At 40.8% G+C, this 16,788-nt stretch overlaps 1 protein-coding gene across 1 annotated transcript; it reads left to right on the top strand.

The window, feature by feature from the left end:
• Nucleotides 1-635: 635 nt before the first annotated feature.
• tmem161b (transmembrane protein 161B) lies at nucleotides 636-16,436 on the top strand. Its single transcript, XM_061037918.1, has 12 exons — nucleotides 636-866; nucleotides 5,939-6,042; nucleotides 7,501-7,581; nucleotides 8,810-8,907; nucleotides 9,023-9,179; nucleotides 10,525-10,676; nucleotides 10,768-10,828; nucleotides 10,954-11,094; nucleotides 11,763-11,876; nucleotides 12,845-13,019; nucleotides 13,377-13,473; nucleotides 13,571-16,436. The coding sequence occupies exons 1-12, from the start codon at nucleotides 864-866 to the stop codon at nucleotides 13,864-13,866; spliced, it is 1,479 nt and encodes a 492-aa protein (XP_060893901.1). The 5' UTR covers nucleotides 636-863; the 3' UTR covers nucleotides 13,867-16,436.
• Nucleotides 16,437-16,788: the final 352 nt, after the last annotated feature.

Below are 16,788 nucleotides of genomic sequence, written 5' to 3'. Positions count from 1 at the left end.
ATACTGATGTAAATTTCAATCAAGATCAAGTGATGGGGGTAATATGGATACAATAAGCCTATAACCAATAAAAGCAGCCTTCATTGTTTTGACGTTTCTGTTGGTTTGTCTACAACCACATGTTTAAATGTAGTGTACATGTATACATTATTTTTTGGCCTGTCTAGGAGTTTACGAAATTGTGTTACAGAATAATAAAAATCCAATACTGAAGTGATACAGCCACTATCTTTACTGTATTCTGAAAACATACACAACAACATAGACAGATCACACAGAAAAATCAACTAAATGAGTGTTTTAATGTCCACTACTAGATGATGGCCAGGTGCCCACTGACAGCACTGCAGGTGCCGATCAATTCATGTGTTAGTGGCGTCTCTTTGCTCTCTTCCGGTTGCGGAGGTCCTAAAGCGAAGTCACAGCGGTCTTTGCTGTGCCTTCTAAAATTACATCGCCTATACGTAGTTCGATTCAATTGTAAAAATATATTGTAGAAATTCACATTTTTTAATAATGCATTACAATAGTTTTAAGTTTGATTTTTACAAAGTGAGAATAATAAAATCATTTTATTTTTATTTTATGTTCACAGGCATTTCTGCAGACGCCTCGTTACACCAAAATTTCAGCGTGACCTCTACTGCAGTTGAAAAATACTTGGGAGCGGAGACTGGAACCATTGAATCCTGACCCATATAACCCCCATCTCTGCGATGAAACGGTGACGATTTGAATGAAAAAAAAAAAACCTTCATTTTTGTTTTTTGCATTACCATCGCAAGAAGGGCTTATGTGCTCCTCGCGGCTCGGGGTGCTCAGTGTTGTCGGGGAAGAGTCCTTTACAGCTGCACTGCATCAACATGGTGAGTGTGAACACCTGCACAACACAACCATTCCTCTTCTGTGTCCCACCTCACGGGTAGGACATTGTTGCGTGGGGCTGTGAGGATGTGTACTGCGGCGTTGCAGAACTGTTTTTGTTTTTAGATAACCTGCTGTTGTGATTGCAGTGTGGCGTTAGCTTAGCGTGCTAGCCTAAGCAGGTGCTTGTAGCCGGCTAGCCAGGGCTTTAGCTTCTAGCCACGTATGGTGACATAAACAGAGAATACAAAAAAAAGGGCTTGTTTTAGGTGATGTTCACTCGCGTGCAGTGTGTTTGGTGCTGCTGGAGATAAGTTACACCTGTTTGAATCATGCCAACCTGCTACTTGTCAGGTGGTAGCAGGGTGAAGTAAAGGTGTGTTCACTCACCTGCTCAGTGTGACCTCAGGATGCCCTCGACACATTTGGGATTAATGCATTCATGTGGAGAGTTACATTTACATTCACATCAGTAATAATGCTTCATTGTGAATAAGCTGAGGGAAATAATTACACGTCACTTTGTTCACCTTCTCCCCCTTTACCTGTGTATAGAGTGTATACGTCACTTTGTTCACCTTCTCCCCCTTTACCTGTGTATAGAATGTATACGTCACTTTGTTCACCTTCTCCCCTTTACCTGTGTATATGTCACTTTGTTCACCTTCTCCCCCTTTACCTGTGTATAGAGTGTATACGTCACTTTGTTCACCTTCTCCCCCTTTACCTGTGTATAGAATGTATACGTCACTTTGTTCACCTTCTCCCCTTTACCTGTGTATACGTCACTTTGTTCACCTTCTCCCCTTTACCTGTGTATAGAGTGTATACGTCACTTTGTTCACCTTCTCCCCTTTACCTGTGTATAGAGTGTATACGTCACTTTGTTCACCTTCTCCCCCTTTACCTGTGTATACGTCACTTTGTTCACCTTCTCCCCTTTACCTGTGTATAGAGTGTATACGTCACTTTGTTCACCTTCTCCCCTTTACCTGTGTATAGAGTGTATACGTCACTTTGTTCACCTTTTCCCCCTTTACCTGTGTATAGAGTGTATACGTCACTTTGTTCACCTTCTCCCCCTTTACCTGTGTATAGAGTGTGTGGTCGTGTTACTGCTCCCACTTATCTCCAACTTTCCTCATGAAACACAACTTGTCTCTGTAATCTCTGCACGATTGGCACATGCAATGTTGTCAACATCAACTGTTGGACTCTCTAAATGTGAGGGAGCTCCAGCACTGTTAGGTAGATTCATACTGTTGTTTCCCCCTTTTCCCCTATTCAGTCCATTTAGTTTTATTCTTTACTGAGTAGAACCAGGGTGTCCCTATCGACTGAATGTCTTCCTCTTAAAGTTTTGGAACATGGCAATGATGTCACAATAAAGACAACGACAAGGCAATGGCATTTCATTATGGAAACAATTAGAGTTACTTCTTCTTCTTCAACAAAGCAGGAAGACAAATCATTATCTAGTTTATTATTACACCGACAGCGTACACTGCAATGCTCACTCACAGAATCTTTTAATAATAATTATAACAGTAATACTTTATTTTTATAGCATTATTATTATTATTATTATTATACATTTATATTATTATTAGAATATGCTCAAAGTTTGTATACTAAGACCCATCTCTAACCATTGCTGTAATATTCATGGTCAAAAGCCTCCAGAATTGACCTGATGAATGAATCTGTGGATACATTCATACTGTAGGTCAGTAAGGTTTCCATTGCCAAAAATGGTAGTGATTCATTTGAGGTCTTTATAGATGGTAGTTACCACTGCACTTCCCACCCCTCACCCCCTACAGATTTCATTTGGTCGTTGTGTGGAGGGGGTCACGCAGACCAGGCGAGATAAGAGAGTCCATGCTGTCTCAATTTCCCCAAGGCTTGAGATCCTTGCACGGCCCCCACAGAGTGGTCAGCATCCACCAACCAAAGGCTGTGTGCTTTTGACCTATATAGCCTGAACATTACTGTCATGGAGAAATGTCTTGAGCCAGAGAGGTTGTGTTCGGTCACGCATCATGAACTTAGTGAGCATAATTGTCAAGTTAATGGCACCCATCTCTCCTTTTTTGACTCCAGAAGAGGTATTGACTTTAGCTTTTGGAGTTTACCCCATGCTGGGTGACACTTGGGATCCCCATGACCAATCCAAAATCTAGGTCTGGTTCACAGGACTGGCCTTATATACTCCTCTGTGTTTGAGACATTCACTTACTTTTTCTACAATACTGCAGTCAGACATATGTTTGACCTCAACTCAAAACATATAGTATAATGTACAGTGTTGTTGTTATGATACAGGTATGCTTGTTGTTAAGCCCAATTTGTGAAGTCAAGTTTAAATATCTAAAATGCAGATCAACTCTCATTACTTCTAAAACGTTCATTTAAAGATTGTCATTGCTGAAATTTAGACTTCATTTTAGGATGGCGGCAAAAATCTGAGGAAGTGACGGATTCACTGAGACCAGAGTGGAAAGTTAAATAATCACTTTTAATCAGTGATTGTTCGTTTGGGTACAGAATATGAATTGTCTCTGTGTGGAAAGAGACAAACACACTGTGAGCAGTACTAATAAAAAAAATAGCCTTGAGTGTGCTTCATACTAGTGAGGAAATGCCAAACACTCCCTACATGAACATAGGCCAAGGTGACACATATTCAGAATCTGCATGTCAGCAGAGTCAGTATTGCATTTTTTTAAATATTAATTTCCTGTATTCAGTTTCCGTTTAGTGCAAAGCAATGTCCTAATAAACTAGAAATTGTGAAAATGGACATCAAGATGCACATCAGGTTGGTGAAATTAGCATTCTAAATTTCCCTTTGAGGATGAACTGAGTTAATGAGAGTTCAGTTAGGGCCGGCTGTTTTAATATACATGTGATAAGTTTCCGCATGTGAATTTAGTAGTGCCCAGGCTCGATCTAGCACTGGCAGAAGACCTGCATTGGTAAAAAATAAATATATATAGTGTGAGGGATTAGTTGCTAATTGGTTCTCTTTGCTAAAATGTGTGTAGGCAGAGATATCAATGATTCCTGCTGATTTCAAAAGAGAGAGGCCAATTCGCACACCTTATCCGATGGTGAGTGGATAAAACGCAGCATGATGGGAATGATTCTGCCCTCTTAAGCCTAAGTGAATATTGATTTAAGTGTGCAGGGCTGATATTGAGCTTCTTATGTTCCTAAATCTTTGGGTACCTTTCACAGGAGAGCTGGATGTTCATCCTCCCGGGCACAGTGAGGCTGACGCTGTGACAGATGTTTCAGACAGTCATTTAGTGAACATTGCATTCAAACCACTAAATTGAGTCAAATGAAAAAGTTGATTTGTCAATAATTCAATCTTTTAATCCTTAAAGGAGATCTTTAAAGTTGATCCATATTTAATTACATACAATATTATAATGTTGGATGTCCATAGTAACCTCACTAAAGGTTTTTTCAAATACAAGATATGAAGTTGTTGGCGTAATCCTTAGACGTGGTTTCCTGCTGCTCTGAACGAAAACGTCACGAGAACTTTGCGAGACTTGGCCAGAACCAGACTTCAAGAGCAAACCATAGAGCTAAGTTGTAGGCCATGCCCACCCTGGCAGCTCTTTAAAGGACACGCCCAACCTGAATCTCACTCAGATTTCACGGCGACTGTAAACAGAGCTGGCCAATCGGAGAAAATTGGGGGGGGGGGGGGGGTTGAGCTCTAAGAAACAGCAGCTGAAATAAGGGATTTTACTGTCGCCAGCATTAGATGAATAAGGAGGTTTTTGAGCTACACATCTCGCAACGCTACTCAATAGATGTTCCAGACTGACAGAATTAATGGTGAGAGTGAATATTATAGATCTCTTTAAATTTAGGCAATTTATGGTACTTTTAATTATGAGTAAGTGTTTGCTGTTTGGAGGTGTGCGTGATACAGTATTGGTCTTTTGTAATCACGGTTAATAACTGTAATCTCAATTTTTTTTTTTAAATCGTGATTATCATTTTGACCAGAATCCTGCAGCCTTACTCACCACATAGCAGCATAAAGTCGATTTGAGTTTGAGTTTCCCCAATCATGCAAGAGGCGTACGGTTTCCCACACACTTTGAAATGTAATGAAAGTCGCCATGATGTCACATGGATGTGATTGGAGATGTCTTATAGTCATGTGATTAAAAGTCATTATAGCCGCATGAATCCAGGTGAGAACGATGTCCAGGCCCTTGAGAACAGATGATTGGAGGATGGTGTTATTAGTTTTTGGTAGCCACATTTCTAAACTGTCTCTTTGGTTTCGAAAGTTGGCTTGACTAAACAATAGAAATGCTTTGAAGAATGTGACATATAACAAATCATTTTGTTTTGACTGTTACAAACTGATGACTCTTTCAAGGAGCGCTTGCTATCATTGTTTATAGTAGTTTATTATAAATGAACATTCAGGCCAAATTTGATAGCAAAAGTTTGGAGGGAAAACGTCTAAGATTCTGCCAAAAGGTTTACAGAACAGCCCAGTTATAACAAGTCTACTCCATTACTAATGTCATTCAATACTATAGGGCCAAGGACTTGTCCTCATAAACACTAGAAGCAGTGTGAAAGACTCTGTATTATCACACACACACACACACACACACACACACACACACACACACACACACACACCAGTTTGTTTATGTTGCTGGATAAACATTCATTGTGATTGTATGTTATGGAAACAGGATAGAAATCTCTACATTGGCGTCCTTTGCGGCCTTGAAACGTTTTGTAGGAACAACAACACTATGGGGTCTGTGTGAAATACTATAGAGGTCACATCTAAATAATTTTGTTATTCAACCAAACATTTTCAATTTTGTTGCGATTTGGGAGCATTTACACTGAGATTGTGTTCTGAATTTTTTTGTAAAACTCTTTCCAGTGCACAGTTAGAAGACATGCCCCCGTCTCTATCAGTCTATTTAAAACTGAGCTTTATAGTTGTTGCTGGTTTATTGCATGTTTGATTACCATGACTACTAAATGTTATTTAACCCTCCCCATCTCTTTTTCACAGGGTGTGATCGGTGTGCAGCTGGTGGTTACCATGGTGATGGCCAGTGTAATTCAGAAAATCATACCTCATTATTCCTTCGCAAGATGGCTACTGTGCAGTGGCAGGTAATGTAGAATCCTGTACACGCTGTTTCAGATGCTTCCTCTAAATGCTCCAGCTTTATTTCTTATGACTGCTGGTCTTCTGAGAAGTTTAATTGGGGGGGGTCAAAAGCGATACAGGACAATATAGAGCGCAATGTTTACTCAGATTTAAGAGTGGTTCAAAGGGTTTTCATCAAATCTTCTATCAAGAACCAATAGGAGACATGATATTTCAAATAAAGTCCCCGCCTCATCTCCTCTCATTACTACCACGTATGTTTTTCAACAGCTTCTAGGAACACACTTAATAATTAATCGTGTCTTCTTTTCAGGGCACCGTTGAAAGAGTTTTCAAAAAACTTATGCCCCAAGCAGAAGGCCTCGAGTGTCCCCTTAGGATACTTCATAATGCATATTCCATAGTAAATAAATGTGAGAGGGGATAAACAAGTTGTGCTCCTTCTATGCGCCTCTACCACACAGAGAGCTTCTCAACTCGCTCTGTGATGAGCTATCGAAACAAAGTTAAGAAGGGTCCCTGAAATGTTTGCCTACAGAAAGATGCTTTTAAATGAGCTATTTCACACTCGCTTCTGAGGGAGAGATAACCTTGCTGTTGTAAAGCTTCCCACATGTGCTCTTTAAATCTGTGTCAGAAAGGCTGCTATAAAGTCAAGCTGGGAGAAATGTCTGTCTTGTGGAGGTGTTTGAGAGCTAATCATAGTAGTAAAAAGAAAAATGGACTAATCATAGAATTGAGAGTCGATATTGAATGCGTTAAGAGTATTCCACATGGAGATTGGTGTTGTTTTCTTCAGTAGTGATGGGAGCTTGTCGTGCTTAGGAAAATTCCATTATTTTACAGAAAATGAAAGCTTACATAAAATAATTGTTACATTTTGAATCCCTAACATGAGCCCTATTCAGACTGCCTTTAAGCCCCGATATCTACGTCCCTGTGACTGACGTCTCCTTCAATCTGAATGTAGAGGAGTGATGAGGGGACCAAGTGATCCCACCTCTGTACCGTTTTTCAGAGGAAGTAACAGAGGCGAGACGGTTTCAGCGGAGCCAACGTGGAAGCACAGCGCTGTGTGTGTGCGCGCATGTCTGACTGTGTGTTAATGTGGAACTCCCTCTAAACGCAATGTGAATTCACAGACTGGGACACCAATACTATGCCGTCACGGAATCAGTATGAATGTAGAAAGACATAATGACGGCTGAGCATAGTTATGACACTTTTGCGAAACAAAAAGCAGTCTGACAAGGGCTAATCTCTCTTCTGAATCCACATGATTAATTATTTAATTTCTTAGTACTTACATCTAAGCACTGCATCTATCATCATCTTTAGCTTGTATTAATTTTCCCCCCTATTTTCCAAAACTTTGAAATATCTGTTGTATTCCTCTTTTGACTCTTTCCTATTTGTCCATATCTTAGTCTGATTCCTCATCTCTCCTTTTCTGCTCACAGTTTGCGCTGGTATCAGCACCCTACGGAAGATGAGTTGAGGAGCTTAGCAGGGAAACAAAAAGGACAGAAGAGGAAAGACAGGTAAGTAGGGAGGTTTGGTGGAGGGGCTGGAATAACGAAGGGCTATTGTTGGGGGGGGGGGGGGGGTGGCAGAGGAGGTACAATAAGGCCTCCCCTTTCACCAGCGAGGAAAGGGAAGATGAGAAGCCGACTTTAGAGGTGGATGGAGACCACAGGCATGTCAGCAAACAGATGAAACTGATGTGTTTGTGTTTGGCTCATATAAGGCCCGTTTGAAGTAAAGACACAGAAGTCTATTTTTGTTGTTTCGTTCCTTTATGGTTCGTCATTGAGGCTCAGAGCAGCTCGGCTTAGATGTGGCCCTGTCTAGTAGATGTGAGGAAAGTTGGTCTAAATTTTAGGATTCATTATTATTTAGGCTATTTTAAGGGATGACAGTTTGGAAGGATTGCATCCTCTCTGAAATCAAAGTTTCCTAAACAGCATTATGTCTTCAAAGTAGTCAGATGTCAAGCTTTGAATCTAGAGGATGATTTTCCTTAAGACTACTTTGCAATTCAAAAGACCTACTACTCAGTTTTTAGGACTGCAGGTGGAAGCTGAACCATATGTTGGACACGTGAATTTAGTGCTGGTTCCTTTGTTCTCGTCTTATAAATGTGAATATAAATCGGAGTCACATCTCAAAGTTAATCCTTACTGTTCCTCATGGTGTCCAGCTTCTAACTTAAGGAGGTTTTGTTGTGCGATCCTTTTCTCTGACCCTGTATGAGGCAGGTCAAGGCTCTTCAGCGCCACATGTCCAATAATCCCTTTGGAGGGGGAAAAAAGGATGGACCACTGTCCTTTTGCCAGCTCGTGCCATGTAGCTCCTTTCCCTTTGTGAGCCGCCCGACTCCCTCAGTCAGGGGTGAGGCTGAGCCCCTTTTCTTCCCCTGTCAGGTGCCTCAGAGATGAAATCTGTCCCGGGCATGTTTGGGCCTAGAGTCTTACAGTGGTATTGTGCTGTGAATCCTGGGCACACACAGAGCTGAGCAAACAAAGAACAGAACTGAGGAGGCCCACCAGACACTTCTTTAAGCCTAAAGAACAGATCTCCATTCTCCTGCTGTTAGCGACTTAGCCCTGCGTATGAGACGCCTCTATTGGTCATGGCAGACTCCAGTAGTATTAGCTCTAATAAATGTAATGAGACCTCTGCAACTGTTGAATTTTAATTCCATTTACCTTGACTACTTGTTTTGCTCCTTGTTCATGCTTTATGTTTCTCTGCTCCCCCCCCGCCCAGGAAGTACAACGGTCACATAGACAATAAGCCTCTAACGGTTCCAAAGGACATAGACTTACAGCTGGAGACAAAATGCATCACAGAAGTCGACACATTAGGTATAAATCCTGGATGAGACAAATATAAAAATAAAAAAAAGTCTAAACTAAACTTTTTTTAATCACACAGTCTGATATACTATGGGTAGCTAATCTTTCCCTTTTGCATCCCCAGCCTTGCACTACTTCCCAGAGTTCCAGTGGCTGGTGGATTTCACAGTCGCCGCAACTCTGGTCTATCTGATAACCGAACTGTACTACAGTGTGGCTCAGCCCTCAGGAGAGATGAACATCAGTGTGGTCTGGTGCCTGCTGGTACTCGCTTTTGTCATGTATCCTTACAGCTGTCGCCTTTACACCATTGTTAACCCTTTTTTTTTTCCTGATCTTTTCTCTTATATGTTGTAAACTCTTTACCTTGGTAACACAGCGTATGTGTATCTAACATGTCTAACACATTTCCATAATTTTTATTGTACATTGTATATGTGTTGTAGCTGTTCACTTCTTTGTCTGCACGAGGTGAAAAAAACAAAACATCTCAGCTTGACTGCACGTAGGACAGAGAGAGACTGCTCAAGCTCCTACTGGCCCCCTTTATGCGTCACAGCCACTTGCCTTGCCGAGTGATGATTAAATAATATGCATTATCCTTGCAACCAACCACAGGGATCAATCTTTCCAGTGCTCCTGGTCTCACCGCGGTCAGATGGTGTGTCATTTCCTGCCTATGTCTGAGATTGGAAGCCACATTTTCACAGCCCAGCAGATGATATGCTCGGGGAAAAGGACAGTGTGTGGAACAGATGAAATGGGACTATGAAGATGAAGGAACGTGTTGGCTCAATATATGTGTTAATGGGACTCTTGATTACAGCCTGCCATTTTAGCTCTGATGATATGTTCAAGACTCTTGCCCTGGAGATCAGGTCTAACGCCTAAACCTTTACGAATACCTCAAGAGCAGCATGCTCTTCCAAGTATCTGCATCTAATGGTACCTTGCTATCTCCTCCGTTTTACTATAATTTGAAAACGGGACCGCATTTCATCCCCCTCTGCACTATATTAATTGTAGCCCAGGCCAACTGCTTGACAGCTCAAACATAACTATTTGTCTTTTCAGCCTCATGCTGACTTGAACTTGGCTGGAGAATGTTTATACAGCTGTCTTCACAGTACAAAAAAGAAGAAGGTAAAAAAAAGGAACGAGAGAAGGCTCCATTGGATTGAATACCATTCTGTGACTGAAAAGGAGTGAAAAATTGGTACGCTGTCACCTGAAATGTTGTAGGGACTTTCAGGGAGTTTCATCTCTGTGGCAACCAAGAGTTCACTTAGAAACATGCGCTGCCCTTAGCCTTGTGATCGGTGTCTATGGGGGAGGGAAACGCCATTACAACTTCAATGGCTGTGGTACCAAATACCCACACATGCTGTATATCAGGACATGAATGGGTTCAAACAGGACTGTAAATATGCACAAACTTGACTTGTGTAAAGATGAAAAACATTTGAGCGGTGACTGTTGGTTTTCTTTTTTCATCGGTTGATTTGAGATTTCTGCTTTTCCTTGAATTGTCAAAGTGATTGAAAGAGTGCCTGAAAAGCGATTTGGCTGTGCTTTATGTGTCAGAGTGCTTCTGGAGATGGTTTTTCCTTGACTCTGTCTCCCCAGCAAGACTCTTTTCTCTCTCACGGCGCACTACTTCAAGCTGGAGGAAGGAGGAGAGCGCTCACTCTGCATCACTTTTGCTTTCTTCTTTTTCGTCAAAGCCATGGCCATTCTCATCGTCACTGAGAACTACCTGGAGTTTGGTCTGGAGACAGGTGAGCACTCCTCCAGGTTGTTGACCCAGTTAGTAACTATATTTTTTACATGTTGTGGGTGAGTGACTATCAAACATTTCTACATTTCTAGGTTTTTCAAACTTCTCCGACAGTGCTCTACAGTTTCTGCAGCACCAGGGCTTAGAGTCCCAGTAAGTACAAAATCAGTATTCTTGCAGCATCATTTTTTTTGTTTTCTCTGCCTTCATGAATTTTTTATGACTAATGAAACTACAGTAGTATCTCACTATGCATTATTTTTTTTATTATTTCACAGGGGTCCCATATCTAAACTAACCTTCAAGCTGATCCTCGCTCTTCTCTGCTCCCTGATTGGAGCGTTTCTCACTTTCCCTGGTCTACGATTGGCCCAGATGCACCTGGACGCACTCAATCTGACCACAGCCAAATTTACACAGTGAGTCCACCGCAGTAATTGTATTCACTTTGGGGCTTCCTCATGCATATTTCATTGAAAATGTTTGATGTCTTCCTTATCCTTAATAAAAAAAAAAAAAGAGTGTAAAAGGTGGGAAGTCAGGATATCTTTGTCAAAACAATACCTCTAAGATCAGATCGTGTAATTGTTATGTGCTTCTCTTTTGTACTTTTTCTCATTGCATTGTGTGTGTGTGTGTGTGTGTGGGGGGGGGGGGGGTAGGTACAGAGTACAGAGTACAGAGTAGGGAACAAATCCCAGCCAGAATAATCCCGTTTGGCACAGCAGACTCTCCAAGATGTCCTCCTCTTCCTGTCTCCCTCTTCACTGTCACAAGCTTACATCCTCAGACCCTGTCACCAACAGGGATTATCTCCTAGCCCTTTCAAATCTGGGCCTTGGCTATCTTCTCACCTCACTCAGAGAGAGTTGTTGATGGACATATTTCTGCATGTGTTTACTTCAAATTGAGATTCAAAATCGAGTAATTATGAAGCTGACTTGTTTGACCTATGCAGAGTCACTTAATAACATTTCACATTTTTAGAGGTTGTCAGAAACATTTTGGGAAAAAAGACATCTTGTTAGAAAACATTGAGTCATTATGATCGGTTTGTTGGCATTATGTTCCCTCCTGTGTTTTGTAGGACTCTCCTCCATATCAACTTCCTGTCCCCTCTTATCATGGTCCTGCTGTGGGTGAAGCCCATTACCAAGGACTACATCATGAACCCCACTCTGGATAAGGAGAGTGTGCCTTTGTAAGTTAATGCTTTTATTTGTTTGAATCAATTCATGTCTGATCCAGATGTTTCAGGAATTAATCAAACGTGTTTAAAGTTGAAGTTTGTTTGTGTTAACGCAAACACATTAAGAGATTGAACCTTTCTGCAGTCGAGTTGTTTTGAAGGTAAAGTAAACATGTAGTCAATTTAACGTTTCCAATCATTTCTTCTAATAGTTCATATTATTGCACCAATAGCTTGGTGATTAAATGCTCTGTAGCTCATGTACAAGATTACCTGAACATTCCTTGGAATCCCGATTGTGCTGGAGGTGTTCGTGCTTGCATCTTCTGCTGATTGATCTGCACGTGGTAGACAAGCCTGTTGGGCTCCCTTGATATCTGACAAGCTAATTACCTGCCATTCATACACGAGGAATGGGGACATCTCTGCAAAGCTGTGAAATAAAAAGTAATTGTTGCTTTTGTGCTGGGAAATGGATGTAAACAATGCAACAGCAGTTGTAAAAATGGAATTTACAACAGTTCAATGAGATAAGGACTGCATTCAGTTCGTAGTTCGTTGAAGTGACAATACACACTTTGTCTGCTCGGTTTAAAATTAGACTGTAAACAAATGTAGTCATACCTCAGGGAGAGCTGTTTATTCTATCTCTAACTGCTGTCATTTGTAAGATAGTTATTCATTCTGAGATAAAATATTTAATTTGTCTCAAGCCTGAATTCAGTAATGTGTCAAAGTTTCTCCTCCAACTGTGACTGTGAATCCGTCAAGGTCACATGACGGCACCTTTTTACTCTCTCTACTTTAATTTGGCAAGTTGTATGAGCCTCTCTGCTCTTTCTTCTTTTCTTTTCTCTCTCACTCTGCCTACAATCCAAATTACAAAGCAATGTGATGATGTGTTAGCCACACCCCCCTCTGTCATCCCTTCACCATTTTTTTTCCTTTTTCCTCCCCCCCTGTCTTTCTATTAACACCAGGATGACTGAGGAGACGTTTGACACGCTGCGGTTATGGGCCATCATACTGATGTGTGTTCTCCGGCTCGCTATGATGAGACATCATTTGCAGGCCTACCTCAACCTGGCCCAGAAGGGCGTGGACCAGATGAAGAAGGAGGCGGGACGGATAAGCACTGTCGACCTGCAGAAGATGGTGAATGAGAATAATCTGAATTTTTCCCCTTTCTGAAGATCAGTTAAAAAATCCACTATTTAAGAAGCATGGTGTACTTTTGGACAGATTTAAAAGGCATAGCATTGTTAAGATCTGTATTTCCATATTAACCGGTTACAGTGTGCTACCCTCCTGGTTTTGTAAATGTGGAGAAGAAGTCACTTTCACTTTATTAAAGCAAAACATTTAGGGTTCTGTCTTTGTAAATTACAGAGCATAGAACACACAACTCATACACATCATCTCCTGTCATTTTCTTTTTAAAGCCCTCTCCAGTTGAAACGTATGGCACTGCACAAAGTAAAACAGAAATTCTCTTTCTCTCATTTCACAAAGGTCGCACGGGTTTTTTACTACTTGTGTGTAATCGCACTACAGTATGTTGCACCACTGGTGATGCTGCTACATACCACTTTGCTGCTAAAAACATTAGGTAAGTCACACACTACTTGATGATTTTCCTGTTTATAATTGATCTTTTCCTTCCAAAGTTTGACTCTGTATTCCCCTCATGTCCTTTTTTAATACAGGGGGACATTCCTGGTGGGTCTATCCTGAAGATGACCTGCCTTGCGTCTATGAATTGAACTCTGACTCTGTGATAGGGGCGCCACCAATAGCTGCCCCAACACCAGCTCCAGGTATAGAAACAGGAGCCCGGGGGTCAGTGGCCCAGCTGTCAGTGGACCTGGGGGGCCTGCGGACTGTCTTCAGCCCCTTGCTTTTCCGGGGCCTCTTCTCTTTCTTCTCTTGGTGGATCGCCGCCTGTCTCTTCTCCACCTCCCTCTTTGGCCTCTTCTACCATCAGTATCTCATGGCGGCATAGCATCAGAAGCCCAGCAGAGGCGGCCATGCACCCATGTGTTCAGCATGGGCCGTGTGTTCGGCCCGATCAGAAAAGACTGAGTTGGGGCAACGGAGGCCTGTTGATGACTCTGCTCCTTCCCTCCTCCTTTTCTCCCTCCCTCCCTCTGACACCCTCACCATGACTGACCATATCATCAGAGCTTCTGGTTCAACTTTCTGTGCTTCCTCACAGGATGACTCTGTGATCTTGTGTTATTTTGTTTTTTAGTACTATGACCAATACCTTTTTTTTTTTTTATTTGAAGAGCAAGATTCATAACCCTGAAAACTGAAGCTTGAGTAGGAAGAATATTAACCAACGGTTCCATTGGTGTATCGGTATTGTTCTAAGAAAGTGGTCCACTGTAGTGAATGAATTCTAACGATTGGAGGCAGAATACGGTGTCTTAGCTTGTGATTACAATTGATTTAACACATCAGTTTTTAAAGCAGTCACTTTGGAGAATAATTAATGGTCTCTTGATGAAATTGTTTTGATCCATCAACATGTTCATATACATGATTTACTTTACTGTAGGCAGCCCGAATGAAGAAGAAGGGGTCGATAAGTCTGTTTACTTCCTATTTAAATTATCTCTGTGGTACTGAAAACTACTATTGGATGTGATTTTGAGACCAAAAAAGACTTATTCAAGAAAAACACTTTTGGAGTAACTTTGCATAAAAGCATACAATCCGTTAATTGATTGGTTCTTAGGTTTAGGGCCTGGAGAGCCTTTATTTTGTATCTGTAGTGAATTTTAGGTGATGGAAAATCATGAAACTTGGGAAGGTCGTGGAGGCTAATGTGTGACTTGATTTTCTTTTTTATCAAATCGATACAAATATGTTTCAGAAAAGTTCTCGTTTCACTTCAATGTCTAAATTCCATTTCCACAGACCACAGAAGGATCATAGAGAGTCTTAAAATGTTGCTGCGAGAACCACTGTGTCTGTCTTTGTACGAGGAGGAGGAGGAGGAGGAGGAGGAGTGGGGCAGCCTGTTGATGGTTGTGAAGAGCTGTCAGGGTTACAGAATGAATAACTGAAGAAGAGGAAGGAGAGGAGATGCTATATCTATAAGAAGAAATACTATTGACTTGAAGCTGATGTATTTAAATATTGTTGATGGAACATGCCGTCAAGGACAACTATCGGGTTTTTTTTAAATGGAAGGCTATACAACAGATTTGTGATGTTTTCTTGACATTTGAACCTCCCTGTTGTTATCTGAGCCATTTTAGAAGTTATGAGAGGATTTCAAGCTCTTTATTTTTGAGCAGCAGGGATGATTTAAAGGGAGGATAGCACATGTCTGTCTGTCTGCATGTATAGGGTCTCTGCTGTACGTCAGCTGTACTCTGAAAGGGCATTGTGATCAAGAGGAGACGATGTCAACCACTGTTGAAGAGCTACCGCCTTTGTGTTCTCCTTTTCTTAACACATCTGTTGTTTTAAACTCATTTAAGAACCTTTTTTTTCTACTTTTTTTTTTCAAAAGGATCAAATTTTGAATTTTTAAAAATTCAGATTTTTAAAACGGTGCCAATTGAGTCTGTTCCCCTGTCCTAATGTCTGTAGATGTGGTGTCTGCTCGTGTTTGAAACTACAACTGGACAACAACTCTGCGGCCTTCTGTTTTCTGTACATCCATCTTGATAAAAGAGGATCGCTGTTCACAACAGCACATAATGATATTTACAGCGTCTTTGTGTACTGTGATTCTTTCGGTTAACGCGCGCACAAAAGTTATCCTTGTGCTTACTGAACAGGTGGCCAATATGATGTCTGGTCTTTTCAGGAATGTAAGGTACATGATGCCAGCTTTTATTACACAATCTGGAGGTCTTTCTGGCAATTCATCTGATCATCAAACTTGTCATTTTTGAATTTCAACTCTATGAGTTTTATACAGACACATTTTTACAAACTCAAGCAGCACCATATCACATTTTTTTTTTAGCTCCAGGTGTTGAAAGTCTTAGCTTCAGTTTTGTCTAATAACGGGGAATATGCACATAATGAATGTATCAGTCCTGCCTAATTTAGATCGTTTTCATGAAAATGATTTGTACGAGTTGATTTAACCCCCTTTTTCCTGACTGCACTCATTTCTCGTCTACTACCATCTTACCTTTCATTCAAAATCTTATGTCCTAATGACTTTTTTTTTTTTTTATTGATGATCTTTGTTTTTGTATTTATTACACATGTCGAGGCCTGTAAACATTTCTAATTTTAACAGCAAACACTTTATTTTGTTATGGGAGTGCATGGTGGCTGAAAATCAGTTTTGAAAATGTGTTTGACAAATCAGTTGCAGATCAACCTTTTTATTTGTTATGGTCTGGTCCGTTCAGAAGTAGCTGGGATACTTTCAGAAATCTGCTGCCCGATGAGGCTTTGTTTCTTCTGTTTGTTGCCACTAAAAGTGTTGTGGTTTTTTTTTTTTTCATAGTTGGGTTCACTAAAGTAAATTCATATGTTGTTCTCTCATGTATTTATTTCAGCTTTAGATTTTGTCTTAAATAAATAATGTTCTTTACTACACGCTAGTTTCTGTGTTATTCTTCTCCCCAGGCTCGCTCGCCTCACATACGTTCGTGGCTGAAGAACAACGGGAGGATAGGCTCATTAACAAAACTTCAGATGCATTTAATCTGAACGCCTGGTAAATTCAAATCAGGGATTTTCATCTTTTGTTTAGAATGTTAAAAGAAGTCCTCCATAATTGTCAGTTTGCACTTTTAAGACGTAGAAGTCTCCAGTTTTTTTTGTCACAGTCATTAAACAACACTGATTACTGTGGATATGCTATAGATACATATTCACTTGAGATGAGTTTCGTAGGTCAATAAACTATCAAAATGGCACGTCTGCATTCCTATTGGAGTTTGAGGAT

This window comes from Labrus mixtus, chromosome 5 (assembly GCF_963584025.1).
Source record: "Labrus mixtus chromosome 5, fLabMix1.1, whole genome shotgun sequence".
NCBI classification, from domain to species: Eukaryota; Metazoa; Chordata; class Actinopteri; order Labriformes; family Labridae; genus Labrus; species Labrus mixtus.
This window is presented reverse-complemented; position numbering and strand designations above follow the sequence as displayed.

Bases quoted from the DNA above. Each gene is read 5' to 3' on its own strand.
- tmem161b (XM_061037918.1), top strand. The intron at 9,180-10,524 runs GTATCCTTACAG...CTGTCTCCCCAG, and splicing joins CTGGTACTCGCTTTTGTCAT to CAAGACTCTTTTCTCTCTCA. The intron at 13,474-13,570 runs GTAAGTCACACA...TTTTTAATACAG, and splicing joins TTTGCTGCTAAAAACATTAG to GGGGACATTCCTGGTGGGTC.